A 12,660-nucleotide genomic window follows, 5' to 3' on the forward strand; every position below is an offset into this window, starting at 1 on the left:
TATATATATATATATATATATATTGATATAGTAGACACATATATACTCTTACACACAATGATTGATTAAACAGTTTTACCCTGATAATATAATTGTTATAAATTATTAGATGATCGTCGATATGTTAGAGGAGAATAATAATAATAATAATAATAATAATAATTACAATAATAGTAGTAACGACAATAATAACAATAATAATAATAATAATAATAATAACAATAATAACAACAACAACAATCAGTTTCCATACTCAGAGGTCCATACGGTAAATATCCGTCGTAAGTGAAGACCCAAGAATACTCCAAACTGGCTGCCATAGAATAATCTTCATATTACCACTACTTATTTGTTATTTTTATATTTCAGTTCCAGTCGACCAGTCAGAGCTATTCTTCAACTTTCACTAGGGAGAGAAAGAGAGACAAATTATCGATGTCATGGATATTTACCGGTTGGTTTATATGTGACGTCTTAACTAACATTTATGATAGTGACAGCGGCGGTTACTAAACTATAGCGATAGTGGTTGACTAGTATTATGGTTTAATTAAGAGCAACTAGCAGTACGCGTCTTATTGAATGTGGTTAATAGGTAAAGATAAAACGGTACAAGGTGTAATACCCATTTGAGTATGATGACTTAACCTCTTTGAGTATGATGACTTAACCTCTTTGAGTGTGATGACTTAACTCCTTTGAGTATGATGACCTAACCTCTTTGAGTATGATAACTTAACTCCTCTGAGTACATAAGAAAATAAGGAGTCTGCAATAGGCCGGTTGGCCTGTGCATGGCAGCTCCTGTCAAGAGTTACTACCACTCTCTATCATGACAACCCCTTTGAGTATGATGACTTAACCCCTCTCAGTACAATGATTTAACCCCTCTCAGTATGACGACATAACTCCCATAAGTAAGTACACTGACAATGTAATCAGAGAGGTTTTGAGTACAATGACACTGTACCCAAGGTGTTGTTAAATCACTGTACTCGGGAAACTTAAAACTACAACATGGTCATTTTATCGTGTCTTAGATTACATTACAATTAAATACATCACCTGAACCTTAAATAAATAATTATGTTCTTTTATTGGTAATCATAATATACAACTCATATAACACTTATATATTAATACAAGACATATTATTATTATTAACCGCATAAGTTAAACCTACAATCAACTATATTTCCTTATAATATTTTAGTTTGGTTACCTGAATACGTTGTCTTCTTTAAAGTCTTTTGGGTTATGTGTGTGTTTGTATGTTCGTTAGGTTAGGTTGGAGAGCTATTTTTATATACGTGTATTTGTAGAGAATTAATGTTGGAATATAATTTAATGATTTTTTTTGTAAGAGATATTTTGACCAGCCATTATTATATTACACACACACACACACACACACACTATATTCGTTATTCATATGTGCGTTGTTTGAGAGGGCACCAGTATATCAACCCCTTCATGAATACAGTATGTGTTTGTCGTGATACATAACTCTATTCTCTTACAGTAAATATGCATGAAGTTACAGTACTGGGCTTGTGGGCATTTGAGTAACGTATTAACAAGTGTTGTAGCCAATGCAAAATTATGTTATTTTTTTCAACATTGACAATTGACGTTTTTTTTTTTCAACATTACAACTGACGTGTTCTTTTTCAACATTGACAACCGACGTGATATTTTTTTCAACATTTATTTTATGAGGTCGTGTGAGGACAGGTAAAATATCCCACACATCAACAGGTGAGAACAATCTAAAAGGCTCTGTATATATATATATTTTCTGAGACACACTGTTATTCACTCACAAAATGTAGTACAGTAGATGATACAACAGCTCTCAAAATATCCTTCACTCAACACTAAAGTAATATATAACTTATTTTGGTACTCTTGAAGGTTAGGAAACCCTATTTATATCACCTGATGATTAAACAACATAATCAAACCAACTCTAACCAAACCTAACCAACTCTAACCAAACCTAACGAACAGTAATGGAATAATGTATAGGGGATATATCAGCAGCCTGTAACAGCATCTATCTCCAGAGTACAGAAGCCTGAACGAGTATAATATAACAGCAAGGCTACAGTGTTTTGTGTACTATTATACTGAGGCGTAAAATGGAGTGGTTTATTGAATTTTTGACTTGAGAGAGAGGGAGAGAGAGAGAGACAGAGAGGGGAGAAAGAGAGTGACAGACAGAAGGGAGAAAGAGAGTAACAGACAGAGAGAGGAGAACGAAAGAGACAGACAGAGAGGAGAGAGAGACAGAGAGGGGAGAAAGAGAGTGACAGACAGAAGGGAGAAAGAGAGTTGACAGACAGAAAGAGAGTGACAGACAGAGTTGAGAGAGAGAGACAGACAGAGACAGGAGAAAGAGAGAGAGACAGACAGAAGAGAGAGAAAGAGAGTGACAGACAGAGAGAGAGGAGAGACGAAAGAGAGTGACAGACAGAGAGAGAGACAGACAGAGGGGAGAGAGAGTGACAGACAGAGACAGAGAAAGAGACAGACAGACGAGAGGAGAGAGAGAAGAGAGTGACAGACAGAGAGAGAGAGAGAGACAGACAGGGGGAGAAAGAGAGTGACAGACAGAGGGGAGAAAGAGAGTGACAGACAGAGGGAGAACGAAAGAGACAGACAGAGAGAGAGAGACAGAGAGAGGAGAAAGAGTGACAGACAGAGAGGAGAGAGAGACAGACAGAGAGAAAGAGACAGACAGAGGGGAGAGGAGTGACAGACAGAGGGAGAAGAGAGACAGACAGAGACAGAGAGGAAAGAGAGTGACAGACAGAGAGAGGAGAGAGAGACAGACAGGGGAGAAAGAGAGTGACAGACAGAGGGGAGAAAGAGAGTGACAGACAGAGAGGGGAGAACGAAAGAGACAGACAGAAGGGAGAAAGAGAGTGACAGACAGAGAGGGGAGAACGAAAGAGACAGACAGAGAGAGAGAGACAGAGGGGAGAAAGAGAGAGACAGACAGAGAGAGAGGAGAGAAAGACAGAGAGAGAGGGGAGAAAGAGACAGACAGACAGGGGAGAAAGAGAGAGACAGACAGAGAGAGGAGAGACAGACAGAGGGGAGAACGAGAGAGAGAACAGTAAGGGTAGTCTTGGAGAGCGTCGGTAAAGACCCGTCTGTGTGTGTGTGTGTGTCAGGGCAGAGAAAGCAACATTGATGGCAGCGGGACATGTACATACCCCCGCCTCGCCTGCAATAACTTATCACTAACTCACAACACTTATAGCTGTCTATAGTTGTACTGTTACAAGCACCAGGATCACCATCAATTAGGGTACCAGGATCACCATCAATTAGGGTACCAGAATCACTATCAATTAGGGTACCAGAATCACTATCAATTAGGGTACCAGAATCACCATCAATTAGGGTACCAGGATCACTATCAATTACGGTAACAGGATCACCATCAATTAAGGTACCAGGATCACCATCAATTAGGATACCAGGATCACCATCAATTAGGGTACCAGGATCACCATCAATTAGGGTACCAGGATCACCATCAATTAAGGTACCAGGATCACTATCAATTTGGGAACCAGAATCACCATCAATTACGGTACCAGGATCACCATCAATTAAGGTTCCAGGATCACCATCAATTAAGGTACCAGGATCACTATCAATTAGGGTACCAGAATCACCATCAATTACGGTACCAGGATCACCATCAATTAAGGTTCCAGGATCACTATCAATTAGGGTACCAGAATCACCATCAATTAGGGTACCAGGATCACCATCAATTAGGGTACCAGGATCACCATCAATTAAGGTTCCATGATCACCATCAACTAGTGTACCAGGATCACATCACTACAGTACCAAGGCCATGGACTACAACACAGAGTTGTAAGGAATGCGTCAACATGTAAGCCAGTTCACTAATGCTGTGAGATGCATGCACTAGGTGTTGTGTGGTGCTGTTGACTAGTGTAAGACACACCAGGTGTTACATGGCGGTTGTGACTAGTGTGAGACGTGCCTGGGGTGAGTGTGTGTGGTAGGGGGTGGTGGACGCAGGTCAGGGCGTCTTGTCGTGTTGGGCCAAGAGGCAGTAGACGTAAGGCAGACCCCAAGACCGTCTGGGCCAGTACCTCAGTACAGGTCGAGACTCCGGCACGTCCTGTGTGGCGTGGAAGTAACAGAAGAGGACCTGCATGGAGTAGGCCGTAATGAAGATGAGGATGTGCCACAGGCCATGCAGCACCGTCATGTCCAGGGCCAGCCACATGGCACACAAGAAGCGGTCACACACCCAGGCGGTGGCGGCCAGCACGAGGGACGCTAGGGTGATGGTACCCAGGCGCACCACGTTGGGGTCCCTGCTCTTCCGTATCTCCAGCACCAACATGGTCACCGCTGGCAGACCCACCACGAACAGTGCGTAGGCGTTGATGGCCGGCTGTACAAAGGCCGACGCTGTGATGAACACCGCCAGGAAGGTCATGAAGGCGGCGTACAGTTGCTGGTTAGATCGCAAGAACTTGGGGCGATAACGCAAAGGTGTGAAGAGTGTGTAGGAGACCATGAGGACCCACAAGATGGAGAGCTCGTCGAGGAGTTGGCCGAGGAGAGAGAGTGTGGCATGGAAGTAAGCAGATGAGAGGCCAATCACCACAAAGAAGACCCACACCACATGTATGCCTCGAGAAACGTGGCGGGCGTAGCTGGCCCACAGCTTAGTGCAGGCGGCAGGACCCACCAGGAACACGATGTTGGTGATGGTGTTGACGAACTCAGCGATGTGTGGCGTCACGGTGTAGTTACCCTCACACCAGTCTACCGGTGACGTGCCCGGCCCCACCCAGCTCACCACCAGACCCCCGGCCGTCGTCATCCTCGCTCACTCCTGAAACAACACATGGTTAAGTCTGTCTCTCACCCAACATAACACCCTAGTACACTACAAAGTGGCTGGCGAGGAAGAGCTTGAAGCATTACACGTGTGACATACTAATACGGAGGAACAAGCAGGGATTAGCACAGGTACTGAGTGAGTGAGGGTGTAAGTGAATCAGATGACACACACACACTTTAGTTTGACCTTCTCCCCATCTAGTTATTATATATCATATTTGTATCACTTATGTTACTTGTATATTATTTGTAAATCAAGAGACCCATTCCCCAATTATGTAACTGTATATTCTCAGCCTTCCGGCTGCCATGCTTTCAATAAACCGTTATTTATTAATATTATTAATATTATTACTGGGTACACGCAACATGGGGCACATTTACTCCACGCGTCTCGTAAACGAGCTGAGGGATAATGAGGATGACTTAATTAATTCTTAACCAAGACTCCTGGACTGATGTGACCTGACTCAAGTGACTGAAAATAATGATGACAAATATTAAGTTGAGAAATTTTAATGATTAATAAGATCTCAAGCGATGGAAATTGTTATGGAAATTTTGTATTGGTGTGTAACTTAACTTAGCCGAACCTAATCTAACCCAACTTAACCTAATCTAACCTAACTTAACTCAGCTAATTCACGTGATATAACTTAGCCAAAATGATAAATGGAGTGTGCGTTGCCACAGCTTGTCACCTGTCTGTCTGTCAAGAAATACAGGTCTATTATAGTGGAGGGTATTAATATCACCCACACCAGTCTACTACCGTGTATGGGGTAAAATTCCTTACACCCATAAAAAAGAGAAAGTAGTGCAATGCGGAGAAAAGAGAGAGGGAGAGAGAGAGAGAGAGAGAGAGAGTCGGTTATGTACAGCGGCGAAGGAAAAGAGTCATGCAAGTCGATGGGCAGAGAGAGAGGGGGGGTCAGTCAAGCAAGGCAGTGAGGAAAGAGAGGGAAATAGAGAGAGGGAGAGACAGAAAGAGAGAGGGAGAGACAGAAAGAGAGAGGGAGAGATACAAACAGAGAGAGAAGGAAAGAATCAATCATACAACGTAGTGTCACAGTATCATGTATGCAGACTACAGATGACTTTCGTTGTAGCCACGTGACAATATTGACTCATACTTAACCAACCTTTGTTAACATTTTGTGATGCAAAGTACACATTCTGTTTTTAATCGCAGTGAGAATGTAAATGAATGATGGTACAATGCGTAAATTAGTTAGTTAGTTCCGGTTACCTGTATTTTTTACCTGGGTGATTTAAAAAAGTAATTATCCTAAATTATTCTCAAGTTAGGTTAGGTTATAGTGGGTTATTTAGCTGTAGGTTAAGTTACGTTAGGGTAAGGTTAAGTTACGTTAGGGTTAAGTTAGGATAGCGTTAGGGTGGTTAATCTTCATGTAATTAAAAAAATATATATATAATGTACCACAATTATAGGCCACCATCGTATAATTTTAGGCGATAAGAGCGAATTTTGGCACAACACATTTCAACCTCAGCTGGTGTATTGGCGCCGGGTGGAGATGACGTCATAGTCGAAGGGAGAGTGCCACACCTTCTGACGTCATTCACAGTTGCCAGTGTTGGCTATATGGGCTATAGTACCCATACCATTCACTAACACGTAAATATATAATAAAATTTACCATGAAAAAAAAATAGAAAATGAAAAATAAATAAAAAAGGAGGAAATTTACTATAGAAGAATGAATGAAAAGTGTGTAATTGGTTCGCCATTCGTCCTTTGGGTATTTTAATAGTTTCTGTATCTAAGCGGCTATGACGAGTAATTATTCTTTCGTCCTTGTCACGATTTACATGTATTACCATCGTCCATCGTCAAACACACTCTCCATCCCCTATCCCCTTAACTATAATACAAGAAATGACAGAGTGTACACCAGTATCGTCTCTTCGTGTACCTGCATCAGCCAAGGTGTAATTAACGTGTAATCAAGGTCATTGTTTATTCCTGGACATGTTAGTATAGATCATATTTTAAAAGACAGTAAGAAGGTCCATTGTTATTTATCCAAGCCATCGTGTTCTAGGGAAAGCAGTAACTGGTGTTCGAAATGTGGATAATTTTAATGTCTCTGGTTAAGTGGAGCATTTTTGGTATGTTGCTAAAAAGTGGAGCATTTTTTTGTATATTGGTTAAAAGTGGAACATTTTTTGTGTGTTGATTAAAAGTGGAGCATTTTTTGTGTGTTGATTAAAAGTGGAGCATTTTTTGTGTGTTGATTAAAAGTGGAGCATTTTTTGTGTGTTGATTAAAAGTGGAGCATTTTTTGTGTGTTGATTAAAAGTGGAGCATTTTTTGTGTGGTAATTGTTGCTTAGGGTCTGAGTATACAGTAAGTGGTCCTGGGAGGTAATTTAAGGATTTGTGGTCATCAAGCAGACAACCTTACGTGTCATTACATTTATCTCCCAGTTAACGTGATTTATGCTGCTGTGGCGTGGTGAGGTTGCGTGTGTGTGTGTGTGTGTGTATCAGATAATGGGTTGGGTGTGTGTGTGTGGGCGTGTGGGTGCAGTTTCTCAAGAGGCGTGAGTTACTGTTACAGAAGGTAGCGTGTTGGATAATGATGGGGGCCCCTGCAAGACACGCACACACACGAACACACACGAACACACACACACACACACACACACACACACACACTCTCTCTCTCTCTCTCTCTCTCTCTCTCTCTCTATGGTGAGGCCAATGGCAGGAGGAAGGAAGACCAGGTGGATGACATTTACACACTGAGTGACGCCCTGACATTAGCTCTACATTGTATCCCATTTTCTTTCTTCTCTCTTTCGATTGATTGATTGTTTCTTTACTATTCTCTCTCTCTCTTAGTTGTGACTTTTAGTTCCTCTCACTGAAGTTAATCTCTCTCTCTCTCTCTCTCTCTCTCTGTCACCACCCTCACCACCATCATCACCACCCTCACCACCATCATCACCACCCTCACCACCATCATCACCACCCTCACCACCATCATCACCACCCTCACCACCATCATCACCACCCTCACCACCATCGTCACCACCCTCACCACCATCACCACCATTACCCATCTCACAAGGTCACCACACAGCTGTATTATCATAACACTGGCACCGGGAGGCATCACACACATACACACACCCTATAATCATCTAATAGCGAGGTAGAGTTTAATGTAACTTCCGACCCTCAAGTACAGCTGAATGTGTTTATTTACATCTGTGTGTGTGTGTGTGTGTGTGTGTGTGTGTGTGTGTGTGTGTGTGTGTGTGTGTGTGTGTGTGTGTGTGTGTGCGTGTGTGTGTGTGTGTTAGTAAGAGGGGTGTTTTTTTTGGGGGGGGGTTGTTATTTGTGGGAACTGAAATTTTGTGAATGATGTTTATGGTTTTTAGTTGTTCATTTTCTGATTAACCTAACCTAACCTAATCTAACCTAACCCAGTCACAATGGAGAGAGAGAGAGAGATAACCCCTCACCACCAAACACCGACCATATATGACCTTTACCCCCAAGCAGTCGGCCGAGGGTCCCACTTGGCCTCACCAGTTCCAGCTTTTTTGAATGGTGACTTAGGGCTGGGAATTGGTGCCAGGATGTGTATTGGCGCCAAATTCTGATTATATTGGTATCATTTTCTGAGTACATTGGTGCTAGGGTGTACAATGGTGCCAAATGTTGAGTAGCAACTAGATTGGCACCATCACATCACTATAACCTAACCCGTACTTAATAAGAACTAAATCTGTGTGTGTGTGTGTTTCTGTGTGTCTTTCCGGGTTAAGTTGCAGATTCTCTCAACATTGCACAACCCTCACGATAGAATTTTAAAATTGTATAGCTAAATCAGTGTTGAGTAATGGCTGGGAGTTTGACCTAACCTAACACTGAAGGTTAGGTTAGTTTAAGTTAGGTTAGTTTAGATTCGATTAAGTTAGGTTTAGTTTAAGTTAAATTAGGTCAAGTCATGGTAGTTTTCAGTCTGTTAACGTAACGCATAGAGTTTTAACGAATAACTTCTGGGGTTCACTATAACGAGGTTGCCATTGGTGGGACAAAACGAAAAAGCTGCATCATGGTTACCGAGTTTCCGTGACAGAAGGAGTTAAAAGCCATATTCCTTTTCCGACATTACAGGAAAATTATGTTACTGAACCGGAAATTGCTTCACTCTTGGTTAGCTTAGGTTAGGTTAGTGTTAGGGTGGTTAATCCTTATGTGAAATAAGCTGGGGGTGATTCTTCAGGTGTGTGTGTGTGTGTGTGTGTATAGTTAGTGTTCATGTGTGTGTGTAGTTAGTATTTGTGTGTGGCTAGTGTGTGTGTGTATATGTGGTTAGTGTTTGTGTGTATGTGTGTTCTGAGGGTTATATCTACCTAACCACACGCAGTAAAACCCTCCATAAAAACGATAATATTTCAGTAAAATCGTGACACAAGTTTACACTTGGCTTGGCATGTATATAAACAACACAGGTATACACTTCAACGTGGGGTGTAGACCGCATACAGGCGTAACATTGACCATGGTAAGTACAGTATATAGTGTCCCAATATACCGAGACATTTGATGGTTAACACAAGAGGTAGAAGTGAAGAAGGTTAACCGACAAAGGCTTTAGATTCTCATTCCAGTGGACCCATACTACTTGAATACTGTTTTCTCAGCTTAAAAAATACGTGATAGGGGTCAACTCACCTTATATCAGATGCTGAAGTGACACTTAACGACCACGTAAGAGAGATACACTGTAACACCCGGTAAAGTCGCCTCCACGCCTACTAAGTAAGGTTTTCTGTTCCTCTGAGGCAGCCACGGCAGACGACACACTCCCCCTATCACCATCCGGCCACTACTGAGACTGAGAGAGACAGACTCATGCGGAGGGGTCGATGGAGAGGGGTAACCTAATGATGCCAGTTGGTGTATTTTGTCAGTCACCCATTTGGTTTTAAGGATACTTCTGGTTATGGTATTTTAATCATTGTTTTGTTTTTCTTTATTTACAGAACACCCAAGGAGGGAAGGTCTTCTACACAGCCGTAATACCGTGTTGCCGGTGAGTGTTGACAAGTGTTGTGTTGTGTATAGGTTGAGATTTGTCACCCACTGCGATAAACACTACACAAGGTGGTGGGGGAATATGGTACAGTACTTGGCAACTGTGGTTCGCTCTCTCTCTCTCCGTCTCTCTCTCTCCCTCTCTCTCTCTCTTTGTGTCTTGAAACCTGACAATGAAACACACGGATGCTTGAATGCTGTGTGCGTTTTGTTAACACACACACACGGTTATAACACACGTAACACACTCATAACACACACATAACATACACATAACACACTCATAACACACACATAACATACACATAACATACACATAACACACTCATAACACACTCATAACACACATATAACATACACACGTAACACACTCATAACACACATATAACATACATAACATACACATAACATACACATAACATACACATAACACACTCATAACACACATATAACATACATAACATACACATAACATACACATAACATACACATAACATACACATAACACACTCATAACACACTCATAACACACATATAACATACATAACATACACATAACATACACATAACACACTCATAACACACATATAACATACATAACATACACATAACATACACATAACATACACATAACACACATATAACATACATAACATACACATAACATACACATAACATACACATAACACACATATAACATACACACGTAACACACTCATAACACACTCATAACACACTCATAACATACATAACACACACATAACATACACACGTAACACACTCATAACACACTCATAACACACTCATAACATACATAACACACACATAACATACACATAACACACTCATAACACACTCATAACATACATAACACACACATAACATACACATAACACATATATTTTACTCTAACACCACATAACACACACATAACACACTCATAAACACACTCATAACACACTCTGTATACATATATATACACATAACATACACATAACACACATATAACACACACATAACATACACACCAACATACACATAACACACACTCATAACATACATAACATACACACATAACACCTCACGCCCAACACACTCCTTAACACCTCGCCAACATACATAACATACACATAACACACTCATAACACACTCATAACACACTCATAACACACTCATAACATACATAACATACACATAACATACACATAACACACTCATAACACACTCATAACATACATAACATACACATAACATACATATAACACACTCATAACACACTCATAACATACATAACACACTCATAACATACATAACATACACATAACATACACATAACACACTCATAACATACATAACACACTCATAACATACATATAACATACACATAACATACACATAACACACTCATAACACACTCATAACATACATAACATACATATAACATACACATAACATACACATAACACACTCATAACACACTCATAACATACATAACATACACATAACATACATATAACACACTCATAACACACATATAACATACACATAACACACTCATAGCACAGATGAAGCGCTATTGATTACGCTAATCCCAAAGTGAGGTCTAGTGTGGGAGGAGCCAAGCGAGTGACGCAGACTGCATCCTCACACACACACACACACACACGATTCTATGGCAACGACTACCTGTACTGTAACAAATTTTTCGAATGGTCTGAAAAATGGCAGATGAAATTCAACATCGACAAATGTAAAGTACTCAGTATAGGAGATGTAAACAGGGAAACCAGATACCAGATGAACAACGATGCCATAGAGAAATCCGACTGCGAGAGAGATTTAGGAGTAATGATAAGTAGGAACCTTAAGCCAAGTAAACAATGTGTTTTTGCTCGTAACAAGGCTAATAAAGTACTTGGGTTCATACAAAGGAGTGTTAGTTACAAGACTAGCGAGGTCATCCTAAAACTGTATCTTGCTCTTGTGAGACCACACCTGGATTATGCAGTTCAGTTCTGGTCACCGTATTACAGAATGGATATAGAATCCTTGGAAAGAATTCAGAGGAGAATGACAAGACTAATCCGGGCGTTAGGAACCTTGAGTATAGAGACAGGTTAAACATCTTAATTTGCACTCCCTCGAGGGCGTATTAGAGCGAGGGCGACCTGATAGAGGTGTATAAATTGATGGGGCTAAACAAAGGGGACATTACAAAGGTACTCCAAACTATCCAACCAGGAGCGAACTCGTAACAATGGTTTTAAATTAGATAAATTTAGATTTAGGCGTGAAATAGGTAAACACTGGTTTGGAAACAGAGTAGTGGATGAATGGAACAAGTTACCAAATATCATCATTAACTCGAATACGCTGAATAGCTTCAAACATAGGTTGGATGCTTATATGAACAATAGGGGTTGGGTGTAAACGGGACTGCCCAGTATGGGCCAATAGGCCCGCTGCAGTTTCCTCCATTCTTATGTTCTTATGTTCTTATGTAACGATTTTATGGCAACGACTACCTGTACTGTCGCGACGGAGTACACTTGTCTCGTGAGGGGGTAAAGACGTTGTCTGCATTCCTGGAGCGTGAAATTGTCACTCCGAAGGGGGGGTTTCACCAGTAGAGAGAGGTCGGGGAAAGTGGGAATAAAAAACAAGCAGGCCCTGGGAAGT

At 41.0% G+C, this 12,660-nt stretch overlaps 1 protein-coding gene across 1 annotated transcript; it reads right to left on the reverse strand.

Moving 5' to 3' along the window:
* Nucleotides 1-3,853: 3,853 nt before the first annotated feature.
* On the reverse strand, nucleotides 3,854-9,774 carry LOC121873024 (alkaline ceramidase-like). The gene is made up of 2 exons (XM_042376314.1): nucleotides 9,619-9,774; nucleotides 3,854-4,897 (listed from the first exon to the last, which is right to left on the reverse strand). Exon 2 carries the CDS (start codon nucleotides 4,883-4,885, stop codon nucleotides 4,070-4,072), a length of 816 nt encoding a protein of 271 aa, XP_042232248.1. The 5' UTR covers nucleotides 4,886-4,897; nucleotides 9,619-9,774; the 3' UTR covers nucleotides 3,854-4,069.
* Between the last annotated feature and the right edge of the window lie 2,886 nt (nucleotides 9,775-12,660).

The sequence above is a fragment of the Homarus americanus genome, unplaced genomic scaffold (genome assembly GCF_018991925.1).
Source record: "Homarus americanus isolate GMGI-L3 unplaced genomic scaffold, GMGI_Hamer_2.0 scaffold55640, whole genome shotgun sequence".
NCBI classification, from domain to species: Eukaryota; Metazoa; Arthropoda; class Malacostraca; order Decapoda; family Nephropidae; genus Homarus; species Homarus americanus.

Bases quoted from the DNA above. Each gene is read 5' to 3' on its own strand.
- LOC121873024 (XM_042376314.1), bottom strand. From the start codon at position 4,885: ATGACGACGGCCGGGGGTCTGGTGGTGAGCTGGGTGGGGCCGGGCACG.